Below are 16,410 nucleotides of genomic sequence, written 5' to 3' on the forward strand. Positions count from 1 at the left end.
CAGGACAGGCCACATCTGCCCCATGCAGACACGTGGTGGAGCAGGCTTGGCTGCGACTCGTTCTTGGAAGTCACGACCCACCCAGCAGTCTGTGGCACTCTTTGGGGATGGCCCTGGGCTGAGTGGTCATTAATGCCCTTTCCCACGGTGGAAAGTCTGCTGTGAACAGATGTGACTTTCTGCCTCTTCTCACCGGAGACTTTCGACCACTGCTCTAACATCGGCTTTGGCCTGCGTGTCCTAGTGCGACGGTCTGCCTCCCGTTGCCATTTCTTTTCTGGGGTCACATGCGGAGACGCTTGGCGTGTGTCTCTGCTTCAGGGGTGGGTCAGGGAAGCCTTCTGCCAGAATGAAGTGCTGAGATACTCTTGGGTTCCCTTTTATGTTTTAGGACTTGTTTGGGGTCAAAGAATTTCTTCCCCAGAGTACGCTTTTGAAGTGGCTGGGCACACACATTTGCAACCACGTCATTCTGAAGGAGCTCTGTGGAAATACCTTTTTTGTTCTCTGTGGATTTAACGAGAAGAACTTAAACATGGTATGTTGAGACCTGCTCTCCTTTTCAGTGCGTTTGTCTGGGGAGCTGCTTGTTTGTGCTGGGCGGTGTGAGAGAGAAGCAGGGACGACCTCCTCAGACAGCTCACGGGTCTCTCATTGAGGAGGCACAGACGGATCTCCAGCAGGTGCCCGGGGAGCTGTCTGCTGCTCTCCTCAGGCCTGCCGTTAGCAACTTCCTACTGAACGAGGAGACTTGTCATAATTTAAGTCCTGGTATTTGTAATCGTTCTAGTGATCTGTTTCTTTTAAGAGATGACTATGAGTGTATTTAAATGTGTGTGCGTGTGTGTATGTGTGTATACTTTTATTTACCTTTTTTATAAAATGTAGACCCTCGGCCAGCAGTATGCCCGTGTTTCTAATGCTTCCCCCACCCCCCAAATCTTATTTGAGAGAGAGAGAGTGACCAGGAGCAAGGGGGAGTGACCGAAGGAGAGGGAGAAGCAGGCTCCCCGCTAAGCAGAGAGCCCATCTCGGGCTGGATCCCAGGACCCTGAGATCATGACCTGAGTGGAAGGCAGAGGCTTAACCTACTGAGCCACCCAGGCGTCCCTTTGCTGGAATCTCTAAATATATTTGTTGTTTGTCTGTTGCATTTTGAAAGCAGGCTTTAAAATTCTAGAATGAAGGCTCTAGGGAGTTTTTTACAGTAGTGTTAATTTTTCTGATTGTTACATGAAATGTTGGAAATTCAGAAAAGTTTGAAGAACAAAGTCAGAATGACCCGTCAGCTCAGCCCTACAGTCAGTTACCGTGTTGCTCTGTGTCCTTCGTCCGTGTTCTGTGTGTGTGCGGCTCTATGGGTTTTTATAGGGCGTACGTGTCATCAGAGAACTAGAACTCTTTCCCCTGCTTGTAGTCTCCCGTATTTGAGATTGTGGCTCTGAAGTGCAAAAGAGGTTTAGTGTCAATGCCTCCTTAATGCTGTGTCCATTCTTTATTTCACCGTGTTTCTTTTGCAGTCCAGAGTGCCTGTGTATGTAGCACACTCTCCTGCCGGAACCTCTGTGCAAAATATGCTTCACTGGGGCCAGGTAGGTGTACTTCTCTGCCAGCCCCTCCAGAGGCAAGCCCTTCCTGTCCTGCACAAAGCCAGGCTGCTCAGCCATGGGAGCTGGTTTCCTTCTCCAGAGTCCTGGGTTCCTCCCATTGTGCCCTTGCACTCTGGGCGAGTTCATCCAGCTTTGGGAGGGAGGCTGCGACGTCCTTACAAAGCCATGAACACGATAGGACTGAACCCATCGGGACACGCCAGAGCCAAACCAGCCGTGGGAGTAAATGGGAGCCACTTGCTTTTAAAATGATGTTTTGATTGTTTTCGTCACATCGCCACAAAAGCAATGCCTGCTTGTTCATTCTAGAAAATTTAGAAATTATGTATAAGAAAAAGGTAATAATTCTCCCATTATGAAAAACAAGACTCGGCAACCAGACCCAGAGATAGAAAATGTGTACCCAGAGCTGTGAAGTGTCTCTGCATCCCACTGTCTGCCTCTTGCCACAGATCATTTCAGAAAGAGCTCCTTGAACATGCAGGTACAAAGAACTGTTGTAGAAATAGATTAAGTAAATTATTTTCTTCTGATTATTCTAACTTGCTTTCCCCCACCTAACGGTGTATAAGGGACTTATTTCTACCTCAGGACATATTTTTACAGGAACTTCCTTCCTACAATTTTTTTTCTTTCTTTAAGGTTCTATTTATTTGAGAGAGGGAGTGAGAGACAGCAAGAGAGAGCACAAGCAGGGGGAGTGGCAGAGGGAGAAGCAGACTCCCCGCTGAGCAGAGAGCTTGATGGCGCCTCAGTCCCAGGGCCCTGGGATCATGACCTGAGCTGAAGGCAGACGCTTAACCAGTTGAGCCACCCTGGCACCCCCTGACTTGTTTTGAAACATGAAATAACTCACCATTTAAGTTCCAAACCAAGATGCTGTGGGTGTCTTGGAGAACAGTTGCCAAATGAGGGACAGTCACTGTCTGCATCTGAATCAGGAGTTCCCTGTAAAATGACACCTTTTAAAAATATTGTTTCAAAAAAGTAAGGGGAGTTGGGCTCACATTAGAGCTGTTGGGTTGGCTGGATGTGTGGATATGTGGAAACTGATGGGGATCATAAACAAATATATTAATTCACAGATTAACATAAGTATAATTTGGTGGTTTTGTTAGTCCATGTACACATATTAATATATAATCAATATTTTTCATACAGACATCAATATATTAATTAATATAAATACATATTAATCCATGTCTTTTTTCAGCCACAGAGTTTATGAACTTTAATACTCTTTGTAGGACAGTATAAAAATATGTATATTTTTAAATCTAAATCCAATCAGTTAACATATAGAATGTTACTAGTTTCAGAGGTAGAACTTAGCGATTCTTCAGTTGAGTTCGACTCCCAGTGCTCCTGCCATCACATGCCCTCCTACATCTAAGTCTTAGTCCATACATCGTATGTAGTATGTATTTCTTTCCCAAATAAGATAGTTAACTCTTTGAAAAAGCTGAAGATTCAGATTTCAGTAAAAGTCAGCATGAAGTTTAACAAGTACAGTCATGTGTGTAGCTTCTTTATCATGTCATATGGTAGCTACATTCCAGTTGAAGTAAAATTCGTATTTATTTTCTTGCAGTCTGGTTGACACACTGTGTTACACTGGTTTCGGGTGTACAACACAGTGATTTCATGAGTCTTTACGTTACGCGGTGGTTCCCGCAAGTGTGCCTACCCTCTGTCACCAGACATCACTATCACGATTGCAGTGCCAAATAAAAAATTTATTGATTGATTTGAAGATTTTATTTTTCACTTATTGAGAGAGAGAGAGAGAGTGGGGAGAGGGAGAGAAGGAGAGAGGGAATCTCAAGCAGGCTCCCCACTGAGCACGGAGCCCAACGTGGGGCTCGATCTCAGGACCCTGAGATCATGACCCAAGCCGACGTCAAGCGTTGGATGCTTGACAGACTGAGCCGCCCAGGTGCTACCCACCCCCCTAATGCCATTTTATTTTAAGTTACACTTTGGAAATAGTAAGTCTGGGTACAGTGTAAAATGGGCTTCTGAGGATACAGCTAACTAAGAAGCCCCTGAGAGGCTCTTTCAAACTTCTGTATCAGATAACATGTTCTCCCAAATTATCTTCTTTGTAGTTTATTAAATCCCTGAAGTTCCAAGCCTTTGACTGGGGAAGCGGCGCCAGGAATTATTTCCATTACAACCAGGTAAAGGCTTTGAAAGTCTTTAGAATGCAACTGCGTTCTGAAAAGCCACCAAGGAAGCCAGCTCGAGCCATAGGGCTGCTGGGGGGCTTGGGTGCTGCAGTAAATGCTGGGGAGGGTCAAACAGATGGTGTTGGTTTCCCTCTGTCTTCCAGAACAACCCAAGCTTTGTGGTTGGTGTTGAGGCCTGGACCATCCCTCTTGGTCCTTTTCCTTGACTCTGTAACAACTGTCACAGTCCCACGTCCTTCGTCATGGCTGGGAACACAGACCTGAGTCAGACTAGCCTCTGTCTGCTCTCCAGCAGCTGGGGGGGCCGGGCCAGACTCCATCACCTTAAGCCTTGCCTTCCACGTACAAAGAAATGGACCATATTCTGAGTGCCTGGGTGCTCTCAAGTGTGAGGCAGTTTTTGTTTTGTTTCATCTCGTGACGCCCATGTGACAGGTGCAATGCTTATTGTCATTCTTACTGTTTCGGTTCTGGTTTACAGTAACTTGAAAGGTAAACTGAGAACGGTTTTCAAAACTTGGGTCTCCCGCTGTCACATTTAGGAACCAGCATCTAACGAGGGATTATTTGGCTGTGTTTCTGTAAATCAAAACATCAACGAAGCCGTCTGTTGGTTTTATTACAGACTTATCCCCCGCTGTACAACGTGAAGGACATGCCGGTGCCCACGGCCGTCTGGAGCGGGGGCCAGGACTCGCTGGCGGACGTCAAGGACGTCAGCTTCTTACTGTTGCAGATCACCAACTTGGTGCACAACAAGTTCATCCCGGAGTGGGAGCACCTGGACTTTATCTGGGGCTTGGATGCCCCGTGGCGGCTCTATAATGACATAGTGGATCTGATGAGGAAATACCCGTGAGAGGCCACGGGAGGGGACCGTGCATTACAGCGCGTGCGCTTCCCTTCTCGGAAAGGGCTGTCTGTCTTTCCCAGGCTGTCTGCATTTTTGTCTCTGATCAAATTATGATTGATGTTTTTCAAGTGCCTCCAGGATTAGTTTTTGGTTTAATCATGGCCTCATCGAGGGTGGCCTCTTGAAGGCTTTTTAAAAATACCACTGACTTGTAAAAGGTCCTAACAGTTCTGGGCATCCTTAGAATTTAACATACACAACATTGCCTTCTTACCGTCACACAGGCCATGCCGGGCAGGTGTTGGAGTTTCCATTGTAAATTGGTAAATGACCTGACACTGATTTGAAAAAGCTCCCCGTGCACTCAGTTTTTACCTCTTTGCCTTAAAGGGCTCTGCAGCCCACTGGCCTTGTGGTCACTAGGGAGCTACGTGACAAGTTCTCATGCTTTCACGTGCTAGGCACGGAGTCTAATCCTGTGACACCCCAGCTGGGCCAGTTGGAAAGATTCTAGAATGAATTTTATGAAACCTAACCATGATAAGTCATTTTTTAGCAAGTGTTTAAATTGTTCAGACAAAGCCAAGTAGTTTGCTGGAATCTTCAGAAAATAAATGACAGTCATTTAGAAAAACCCCAAACCCTATATTTTAAATAGCTCAAAGACCGATGCAGGCAGCCATCTAAATTCATAAACTTATAATTGGGTGGTGGGCTGTCAGTCCATGTGGGTGAGAACACAAGTCATGTGGGGAGACAGTACCCCTCTTTTCTGCAAAATCAGTGCATTCTCTTAGCTGCCGTAGCTCACTGCTGCCTTAGGTCGGTGCTCCCGTGGGGGAAGCAGAAGCCCAGGGGCTGTCTGGGAGGAGTGTCCTAACCATTTTCACATGGAAGAAATGTGAGTGTGAATGTTTTCAGATGAATGCTCAGGGATTCTTTCTGTTTTTTGGTTTTGTATGTGTCCATATTTTCAATACTGTTGATTCGCGTCCCGAGTTCAGGAAGCCCTTATTCATGAACCTGCTTTTCTTGATGCACGATTTCTTTGCAGTGCTGATGGATGGACAGAATGACAATTGATGTGATTCTGACAGAGCTCTTTTAGCTGCAGTAATAAACGATACTGGGAACTGGCTAATGTATGCAGACAGCGTGACACTACTTTGTAACATTTAAAGAGTCTTATTTGAGTAACTTTTCAATAAAACGCAGTAGCTTCCTAGGCCTGAAGGACTGTGTGTATGTTGTGTTCTCCTTTATTGCCCGTGACCCTTTGATCCCCTCCCATAGTGAGGAGAGAGAGGTCACAAACTAAGGGGTTTGGGGGATCGGTTGGAAACACTGGTCCTAGGAGCTCGTGATGCTGTGTGGAAAGCAAGCAGAGACTGACCCATCCGCAGGTGGGACCATGGATTCAGAGACTGTCCCTCTAACTCCCTTCTTGAAGAAGGCAGAGACAAGTCATTCATGCCGTAGGGTCCCCAAAGCATAGATCTTGGTGGGCAGTGGGGTGTGTCCAATGAGATCTCTCCCACTACTCTCTGAGCTTGAGGGGAGAAGATATACCTTCCTCCCTTTCTGTATGCCCCAAATTGAACACAAAGCCTGGAATGTAGTGAGTCAGTCAATACATGCGGACCCACAAGCTGTGTGAACAGTGAGAGACCTTCCCAGTTAGCTGAATGCAGTGAGATGCACACGGAACATCCGGGAGGGTCCAAGGACTGAAGCAGAGTCTCTTTTTTCTCACGGCTCCCTCAGACAAGGGTCCGAGTGTGCTGGATGCAAAGGATGGGTATACATGCCGGGAAGGTGCCACTCTCCTCACGGGCTTTAGGTCCCCCCACCGTACCCTGAAGCCGCCTTTCTTTGACCAAAGCAAACTGGGTTGGCCAACCAGGTAAAAGATTCTTGGATAGGAGAAGACAGAAAGGGACAGTGAGTAGGTGTTTTCGTTTGCTGTTTTCTGGCACTAGGGGAGAGAGCAGCCCCACCGAGAATGCCTTCAGCGCCGCAGGTGACCTGCTGTCTCTAGCTTGGGCTGATGCCACAGCGGCACCCCCCAGACTCCCCTGAGAATGAGTCAGTCCATCTTTCACACACGAGGTGACACGGATGAGCAGGGGGAGAGGGGTCCATTCTATAGAGTCCGCCTCTTACTGGCATATGTCTCTCTTCCCTCCTTTCTGGACTTTTCTCTGGGGAGTTTTCTTCAGTGTGAGGCCAGTCTAGAGGTGAAGATGTTATGTGGCTGTTCCTGGTACAGTCCAGTTCCCTTGCGCATTTGCCTTTGTTGGTGGCCTCTTGTTCCTGACATTGCCGCGTAGGTCCTTTAAATCCTTGTAACCCTAGGCTGTGTTAATGTTTCATCATTGTTTTATTTCATTGTTTTTTTAAAGATTTTATTTATTAGAGAGAAAGAGCATGCATGCGAGAGAGAACACGAGCCGGGGTAGGAAGAAGGGCGGAGGGAGAGAGCAAGCTGACTCCCGCTGAGCGGGGAGCCCGATGCAGGGCTTGATCCCAGGACCCCAGGATCATGACCCAAGCCGAAGGCAGACGCTTAACCCACTGAACCACCCAGGTGCCCGTTTTATTATTTAACAAAACAATCTTGTTTTGTCTTTGCCTTAAGGAGCTTGTGCCTTTCATTAGAAGTCCGGTTGCGAGTTGGTAGGACTTCTGATTCTTCAGCTTGGTTTGATATAAATTCCTTTGAGCAGCCCACAAAGATGTCCACAGATCCCTAGGACAAAAAGACTAATTAATACACTGCCAACTTGGCACTCTAAGACCTCGCAGTCCCTGGGTTGGGAGGCGGGGCACAAAGCTGCCAAGTGAGGTTACAGTTGAGAACAAAGTCATTTCTCCCATTCGCCACCAGAGGGCACTCTTGGCTTTGCCTCCAAAGCTTCTCTTTCTCTAAGGAGGCTTTCTCTGGTCTCTTCTGGGAAAGACAGAATTTTGTTGATTCTTGAGTGCTGGATGGTAATTTGAGGACCGGTGAGGCCAATCATGTTTCTGGTCATTTCTATCCAGGATTATGACCAATTCTGGCCTAATTCATAATATCCAAAAAATGTCCTCAAAGAATAGCTGTGCCCCAGCTGTGACGTGAAGATAAAAATTTGCCTAATGGGTAAAAGGGTGGTCAGAACCTCAGCATGGAAGGGGCTGCAGGGGAGGCTTTAAATGAGGCCTCATGCTTATGAAGGACCAAAACTATTGATACGATCTCCAAATGATGAAAATTATTTTATGTTTGTGTTAGAGGTGTTACTGTTATTAAATGTAAACTTTCAAAATATACTGTAGGGGTTTTTTTTAACATTTTATTTATTTATTTATTTTAAGATTTTATTTATTTATTTGACAGACAGAGATCACAAGTAGGCAGAGAGGCAGGCAGAGAGAGAGAGAGAGAGGGAAGCAGGCTCCCCGCTGAGCAGAGAGCCCGATGCGGGGCTCGATCCCAGGACCCTGAGATCATGACCTGAGCCGAAGGCAGCGGCTTAACCCACTGAGCCACCCAGGCGCCCCACATTTTATTTATTTATTTGACAGAGAAATCACAAGTAGGCAGAGAGGCAGGCAGAAAGAGGGGGAGGGGAAGCCGGCTCCCTGCTGAGCAGAGAGCCTGATCTGGGGCTTCATCCATCCCAGCACCGTGAGACCATGACCGGAGCCAAAGGCAATGGCTTAACCCACTGAGCCACTCAGGCGCCCCGATATACTGTAGTTTTAACTTTTGCCATTTAGTTTTTAATATAGGAAGATATTTACAAAATGCGCCCCCCCCGAAAGGCAGCATTAGATGACAATAATTCTGATTTTTACTTATTTTTATTAATTTATTTTTAAAAGATTTTATTTGTTTATTTGAGAGAGAACAAGGGCAAGCACAGCTGGGGACGGGACAGAAGGAAAGGGAGATACAGACCCCCTGCTGATCAAGGAGCCCAACACAGGGCTTTTGTGCCTTTTTCCAGATTTTAATTATCCATTTGAGAGACAAACAGCAAGAGAGGGAGTAGAAGCAGAGGGAGTGGGATAGGGAGAAGCAGGCTTCCCGCTGAGTAGGGACCTCCACCCGCATGGGGGGCTCAGTCCTGAGATCACGAAGAGAGCTGAAGGCAGACACGTAACGACTAAGCCACCCAGGTTCCCCTCTGATTTTTAAACAACTTGTCAGTAATTCATTCAAGAGTATTTATGATATCACATAGTGCTAGGTGCAGATTTTACGTTCAATTCCCAACTAAGCAAGCCAAACTCATTCTGCCCACTTGTTTTAGTGGTACTAAAATATATTGTGCATTTTACACTGTGCCTTCTGACTTTCAAAACCTTCTTACAAGGCCTGTTTTTTTTTGCAGCAAATCTTTTGATGAGGTGCAGTATTTTCTCTTTACAGGCACTTGGGTGCCTTTTAGTGGAGATGATTTTTACCATCTCCACTGTTAAAGTCCACTCCGTGGGCCGGTGGCACAAAGCCCAGTGCAGCCAGACCCAGAAGCCTCTGCTGTCCCCTACTCAGCCCAGGCTCTCTCCTCCTGCTCACGGCACTCTGCAGAACAGCTACTGGCTTCCCTGCCTTGCTTGCCCGCCCATCAGCTGCCCCGGGGGACAGAAGTCTGTGACCCATGTACCAATGCAACCATCTCGGGGAAAGTAGTTAAAATCTTGTTGTCTGCTCCATGTCACAGGGAAGAAGCGTCGAGGAATCTCCTGGGGGAGCTAACATCTCCCACATTCTTCACCAGCGTCTTCTGTTTTGGTGTGGGTAAGGCGTGTCTTCTGACTTTTTTGGCAACTTCCCTCTAAGTGAAACTTCAGTCCCTCGCACCAGCACCAAAGTCCTCCACAGGTATCTACCTTGAAACTGACAAAAGCTTCTGCTTTCACCTTGGCTGTAACTTTCTATTCAACTCTAGTTAGTCCTGACTTTTCTGACAAGAAGGTTTCATTTTTACAAAAAGGGATTAAATATTTTTAGACATTTTATTTATTTATCTGACAGAGAGAGAGAGTACAAGCAGGGGGAGCAGCAGGCAGAGAGAGAGAGAGAGGAGCAGACTCCCCACTGAGCAGGAAGCCGATCCCAGGACCCTGGGGTCATGACCTGAGCAGAAGATAGAAGCTCAACCTACTGAACCACCCAGGAGCTCAAGGGATTTTGTTTCAGTCTTTGGAATTACTCTATCCTCTACCAGTCTTACGTGTTACAGCTGTAAGGCATCATAATACTTCTCATGTCTGATATCTGTTTCAGTTAGATAGATCCAAGAACATCTTGACTAATTTGGGAAAGAAAAAACCATCAAGTTCACATCGGGAAAGAGAGGATGTCCCTGGTAATGCAAGTACATGCTCTGTTGGTGGGTGCCGGGGTAGTATCCAGAGTCTTCAGTGCGGAGTCCCGAGTCACTGCAAGATGGTGTTAAAAACACGGACTCAATGGCTGCACTCATAAGAACGATCTCAACTCTGGGGTAGCTGGAGAAGCCAAGAATCCTGTCCTCCAGCCCTGTCAGAAAGCACGCCAGGTAAAAAGGATACACAGGAAATCAAAGTCAACTGGAGAAGCACAAGAAATAGTCCTAGCACCACCAGAGCTCAGGAAATACCCTCGTCTGTGGAAAGCCATCCCCATGGGTAAGGAGCTAAACCAGCCAGGGCTCTAGGTGGGGCGGGGGGCGGATTCTACTTTGTTAGCTTCGGTTTAGAGCTAGTATCTTCAGAAACAAGCATCGAGTCCACAGATACCTTTGATGCCCCCTCTTTTTTTTTTTTAGATTTTATTTACTTATTTGACAGAGGGACACACAGAGAGGGAGCACAAGCAGGGGGAGTGAGAGAGGGAGAAGCAGGCTTCCCACAGAGCAGGGAGTCCTATGCAGGGCTCAATCCCAGGACCCCTGGGATCATGACCTGAGCCGAAGGCAGACGCTTAACACACTGAGCCACCCAGGTGCCCCCCAGATATCTTTTGAATACTCACTACATGCAAGGTATGATAGTTGGCACTGTGGGGAAAAAAATCCTAAAAGATAGTACCTGTGCCCTAAAAAGAACTCTTTATCTTGCAAGCTGTTAAACATATGTTGTATACATGAAGTGCTTAAAGGTGCACCTTTGCCAGTTCAGGAAATGATACCACTTTACTCAAGACTAAACAGGGTTCAGTCTCATTCAGGTCCACCAAGTGATGCTGTCTTTGTTCCACGTGACATTGTGTTTCCTTTTTCGGCTTCTTCCCTGTGACATGGAGCAGACAATAAGATTTAACTACTTTTCCCGAGATGGTTGCATTGGTACATGGGACACAGACTTCTGTCCCCCGGGGCAGCTGATGGGCGGGCAAGCAAGGCAGGGAAGCCAGTAGCTGTTCTGCAGAGTGCTGTGAGCAGGAGGAGAGAGCCTGGGCTGAGCAGGGGACCGCAGAGGCTTCTGGGTCTGGCTGCACTGGGCTTTGTGCCACCGGCCCACGGAGAGGACTTTAACAGGCTTTGTGATCGAGGATGCAAGAACCAAAGAAGGCAAAGAATGGGTTGGTTGGGGCTGGGGGCTCAAAGGGGGCGGTCCTGACAGCAACCTCAGAGCCAAATCCAAGTGCGGCAAGTCTGCCCGTGCCACCCACTTCAGAAATCCACACGAGTGTCCCAAGCACCCAAGCATGTAGCCGAGACCACAAGGGAGAGCACAGCGTGTGCTGAATGGAAATGTGAAGGTTGACTTCATTTCTTTTGAGGGCAAATCTGAGTGATAACTTCACCTCTGAGCAGAGTTCATCTGTAAGTCCGAGAACGTGAGCTCTGACGGTCCCTTTGGAGCACTGAGGGGTCCAAGAGCGGAGGAGACCAAGCCCTTCCTCTTCTCTTAAAGCCGGGCAAAGTTCAAGGGCAGGCCTTGAGTACAAGGAATGGGAAAGGAGGCAGTTCCTGGATTGCCCTAAAGGTGAATTGGGAAGAGTCTTGGGGGAGGGCAAGGCTGAAGAAGAGCCTAGAACCGACAGGGTGTCTGTGTGCTAGAAACTCATGGCAAGGGAGGCTAGGGGCCTGCATCGTACCCAGCTCCATTACCATCTAGATGTTCAAGCAACTAGAAAATCCACTCTTTCCCTGCCTGCATTGCCTGTCAAGAAACTCAGCTGTTTCTGCACCTCTGTCTCATCAGTACACAAGCAGAATATCATAATATCCTTATAATCATAATATACTTAGCACACTTAGTGCTCTATTTGTCATATTTCTTCTCTCCTCCTAATATGTGGTGTTCCATCTTTTATTTCTCTTTACTCGATTTCACTGGATTTTAGTTGTAAACTTCCTTGGTTCTTTAGATAAAATGTGGAGCACAAAGCTAAAATAATATGCGTCTTCCTGCAAGCTGGTGGTGTGCCGAGCACCGGGCTTCTGTTTCTGTGAGGCCACAGGGCTAACAGCTTGGGGTTCCCAACCCTGGAGGAAATCACTTCAAGTGAAACGCTTAGCTCATGCCTGGCAGACGTTGTTGTTGTTGTTATGTTCCCATTTTAATGCTTGAAATAACTTTCCGCGGTGGCTACTCTTCTTTTCCTTCGGAGGGGTAAGGGGTGGGGAGGGGTGGCAGTTGGGCGACAACATGCAAAGCCTCGGGGAGTGAGTGAACCCCAACCTCACAGACACAGGACGCGAAGCTACAATTAGTTCCGCGTGGTCCCGCCTTCCAAGTGCTCGTCCCCAACTTTTACCCTCTAGGGGACTCTTGAGTCGCGTATCAGCCACCCGGGTCAAAGGCGGAGGTGGTTTTCTACGCGGTCCCGGGTGGCCCCAGAGCTCGCGCAGTACCGACCTTCTCCGGCCCGGTGCCCCCCGGAGAGCCGCCGAGGTGGGGCCGGCCGCGCAGTGCCACTCCCGGCGCCAGGGGCTGTCGGAGGTTCGCAGGTTGAGACCAGCGGCAGCCGGTCTAGCGAAGCCGGCGGAGAGGAGCGCAGCGCAGCGCAGCGCAGGCGCGCCCTCCTCGGCTCTGGGCCCAGCGTCCCGCCGGGCTGCAGGCGCGCACCCGGGCGCCGCCGAGGAACAAAGCGGGAGGTTTACTGCCTTCATCGCTTCCATTCCAAATGAGGACGCGGCGGCTTTGCAGCCAGATCTGGTCAGGCTCTAGATCGTAAAATCCAGAACTTTTCTTTCTTCTTTTTTTTTTTTTTTTTTTTTTTTTAAATTGAAGCCTCCCAGCCGCGGTCCGCGGTCCCAGCTCTGTCCCCGTGCCTCCTCGTCGGAGTCGCTGCTCTGGGCCCCGCGGGCGCAGCGGACAAAGAAACGAGCGGCCGCCCCCGGAGGGAGTCCGCGCTCGGTGGGATCCGGAGCCGGCGGCGAGCGGGCGGGGAGAGCTGCGCGCGGAGACGCTGGAACCGTGCGGGTGGGTCCGCCGGTCGCCGCCGCGCGCGCCCGGGCGCCCGAGGTTCCCCCTGCGGGAGGGTCCGTGTGCAGCCCGCAGCGCATTAGATCGAGAGGAGGTGTGCCGACAGAAAGGATCCGAAATACAGGAAAGTACGTCGCTTTAAAAAGTTTTTAAAAATGCAGTGATGGTTGCTTCTTTAGGAAAGCACATGGACGCAGTTCTCCGTACGCACTTAAAAATACAAGCGATTGCGCCCTGATTGCCAAGGAGCTCTTCAGCGCGGTGGCGGGAATATTCTCTACCTTGTCTGGGGGTGATGATGACAGAGGAACTAAGTTGTCAAAATTGGTAGAAACTACACTGAAGATCTGCGTATTGTATCGAGTGTACCCGGCACGTCAGTTGAAAAAAAAAAATCGCACATACATCTGCTCGCATAGAAAAAGCTAATAAGTAAGCCTGTTGCGCCCGGAAAAAGCCGCTACGGGCGCAGCTGTAGATACGCATTTTGGCAACTAAGCGCGACTCCGTGGGGTTGTTTATTTTTGCAAGATGGGCCCGGCCGGGAAAGGGGAGCGAGAGGGCTGCTGACATCACTCGGGGCGGGGCGCAGCGCAGAGAAAAGTCGGAGGGACCTGAGCCGCCCCGGCACAGCCTCAGCATGAGCAGCCACAACGCCTCCGAGCTCCCCATCCTCTGCAGCTCGGGCCAGCTGCTCCTGCAGCCGCTCTGGGACCGAGTGCGGGCCCGGGAGGCGCTCACGCAGTCGCCCTTGTTCGCGGTCCTATTTTCCATCACCACGTACGTGGGCTTCTGCCTGCCCTTCGTGGTGCTGGACGTCCTGTGCCCCTGGGTGCCCGCGCTGCGGCGCTACAAGATCCACCCGGACTTCTCGCCGACGGCGCGACAGCTGCTGCCCTGCTTGGGGCAGACCCTCTACCAGCACGTGGTGTTTGTGCTCCCCTTGACGCTGCTGTACTGGGCCCGCGGCCCGGCGCCCTGGCCCCGCGAAGCCCCCGAGCTGCTGCAGCTGGCGCGCCACGTCGTGGGCTGCCTGCTGCTCTTTGATGCTGAGTTCTTCGCGTGGCACGTGCTGCACCACAAGGTGCCATGGCTCTACCGCACCTTCCACAAGATGCACCACCAGAACGCAGCCTCGTTCGCGTTGGCCACGCAGTACATGAGCGCCTGGGAGCTCCTCTCCTTGGGCTTCTTCGACATGGTGAACGTCACGCTGCTCCAGTGCCACCCGCTTACCGTCCTGGTGTTCCACGTGTTCAACATCTGGCTGTCGGTGGAGGACCACTCCGGCTACGACTTCCCCTGGTCCACGCACAGACTCGTGCCTTTCGGTTGGTACGGTGGCGTGAGGCACCACGACCTGCACCACTCGCAGTTCAACTGCAACTTTGCTCCTTACTTCACGCACTGGGACAAACTCCTGGGGACTTTGCGGTCCGCTCATGCCAAGTGACTCACAGCCTCCCTCCCAGGCTGCGGTGGGGTGGCGCAGGGGGTGCCTCCCCTCACTCGGACCCAGGACTGCCTCAGGGCACTTTACACTTGAATCAGAAGAAACACACCTGAGCTGTTGTGTCTTGTTTTGGTTTTGTAAGTAATTTATTACCTGCTGGAGATCTAAAGTCTGATGTATTTTTAGTCTGATTAATTTATATGGTTTCTGTATCTGGCAATTGTATTCTTGGAGTCAAAGTCTAGTTCACTTCAATAGCCTTGGTTCCCAGATATGTTAGCCGCTCATCACTGGCATATTTAAATCATCTCAAAAAGGACTTGATTGTAGGACAAGGAAGGTCCTGTGTTTCAAAGTGTCATAGAAATGGGCTAAAATAACGTCTTCTTAGGGAGTGTAGGATCTCTGACTCTATTAGCAACAAACATGTTCCTGCTGGACAGTGATCACAATTGTTATGCTTTTTTCTATTTTTTCATGTAACAATATATTTATATTGAAAGAAATATTATTTGTACTTAAAAAAGAAAGAAAGAACAGAATGTAAACCAAACAAGTTCTGCCTGCTGTTTCCTGGGCGTTTAGACCGATCAGTACTAAAATGGAAAGAGGGAGCTGGGGCGGCAGGTGACCTCCATCAGCCACAGAAGGAGAGGAGTCTGGTGGTGGGGGGTTTTGTGGGGCCTTTGTAGGAGAGACAAGACAGAGGCGGCAGAAGGGGTCAGTTAGTTTGTTTGTTTGGGTCTAGCCATTCCACAGAGGGAGAATCACTATTGTTCTGAATGGTTTTCAGCTGATTTCTGCATAACAAGCAACTCAAAGAATTACCTTCTAAAGTTTTAGAGAGATTAACCCTGCTCCACCATTTGATTAACTGGAGGGCAGTGGTGTTGGGGAAGGACTAGAATTAGCGGAGTGCCTTGCTTTGCAAAACCAGCGAGTCCAGGGTGTGCATGAGAAGGGCTGATAGATACAGAAAGAGATTCTGAGTCAGCTCTGGTTTCTTACATATCCATGTAGTGACCATCATGCACACAGCTCTGCAATTGGGGATTTTGGGGTTTTCACTTTTCTTAAGCAAAGACATACATGCAAATTGCATACCCCTTTGTTAAATGGAGAAAAAGTGACATTTGGCCCCAGGTCCCTGGTTCCTCATTTGTAAAAGGAGACTGTGTTCCAGATGTTCTCCCAGATTACTTACTGCCCTCAATGTCCCTGTGACCCACCACACACCTGTCACCTGTCACGTACCCCATCCCAAGCGGCTGCTGCCTGTTTGTTTTCACTTTATCTTTGGAACAGAGCTATATAGGGTAAAATAAAACATCAAGACAATTTAGGCAGACAAGTATGAAGAAGGGCAACTTTGCATGTAGTTTTAGGCTCATATGCGAATCGAATTATCCTGTTTAAAGGTGAAGCATTTGCCTAAGGACCTGGGTTTCTGCCCCGTGAGATTCCCGGGAAGGGTGTCCAGCTCTCCCAATCTCTGACAAGTTGCAGTCACAATGCCCAGCTCCTCTGCAGATGGTCTCCTGTTCCCTCCCAATACATGTGCTCCTTGGGTTTATTCACAAAGGCCCCTGCCTCCTCGGTGGGCAGAGGCTCCAAGCAGGGTCTTATGGATTACACTGACCTGACTTGCGAATGTGCAAAAAGGCCATCAGAGGCAAGTGGAACTTGCTGCCTCGGAGTAGGACGGGTGACATACCGCGCAGAAGAAGGACAGGAGAAGTGACGGGCGGGGACGGACAGGTATGAAGTACGGGGTGCAAGTGTTACTTGTCTTGAGCAGCTCTGGGCTGCCGACAGATCTGCCACAATGACCGTTTGTCACAGCTCGCTCTCAGAGATGTTGTAAAATGTCTCCCGTGGCCTCAGTGTGTAAGGGAATTT

General features: G+C 49.1%; 2 protein-coding genes across 2 annotated transcripts in view; both read left to right on the plus strand.

Moving 5' to 3' along the window:
• LIPA (lipase A, lysosomal acid type) overlaps positions 1-5,889 on the plus strand; it is a 32,332-nt gene extending 26,443 nt beyond the window's left edge. Inside the window, exons 7-10 of the mRNA XM_032312368.1 lie at positions 392-538; positions 1,521-1,592; positions 3,719-3,790; positions 4,425-5,889. Of these exons, the coding sequence (XP_032168259.1) occupies positions 392-538; positions 1,521-1,592; positions 3,719-3,790; positions 4,425-4,658 (525 nt within the window). The 3' untranslated portion in view covers positions 4,659-5,889. The remainder of the gene's footprint in view (positions 1-391; positions 539-1,520; positions 1,593-3,718; positions 3,791-4,424) is intronic.
• Positions 5,890-12,396: 6,507 nt separating this feature from the next.
• Positions 12,397-15,673, plus strand: CH25H (cholesterol 25-hydroxylase). The gene has a single exon (XM_032312369.1). It carries the CDS (start codon positions 13,699-13,701, stop codon positions 14,509-14,511), a length of 813 nt encoding a protein of 270 aa, XP_032168260.1. The 5' UTR covers positions 12,397-13,698; the 3' UTR covers positions 14,512-15,673.
• Positions 15,674-16,410: the final 737 nt, after the last annotated feature.

This window comes from Mustela erminea, chromosome 14, assembly GCF_009829155.1.
Source record: "Mustela erminea isolate mMusErm1 chromosome 14, mMusErm1.Pri, whole genome shotgun sequence".
Classification (NCBI taxonomy): Eukaryota; Metazoa; Chordata; class Mammalia; order Carnivora; family Mustelidae; genus Mustela; species Mustela erminea.

Bases quoted from the DNA above. Each gene is read 5' to 3' on its own strand.
- CH25H (XM_032312369.1), top strand. From the start codon at position 13,699: ATGAGCAGCCACAACGCCTCCGAGCTCCCCATCCTCTGCAGCTCGGGC.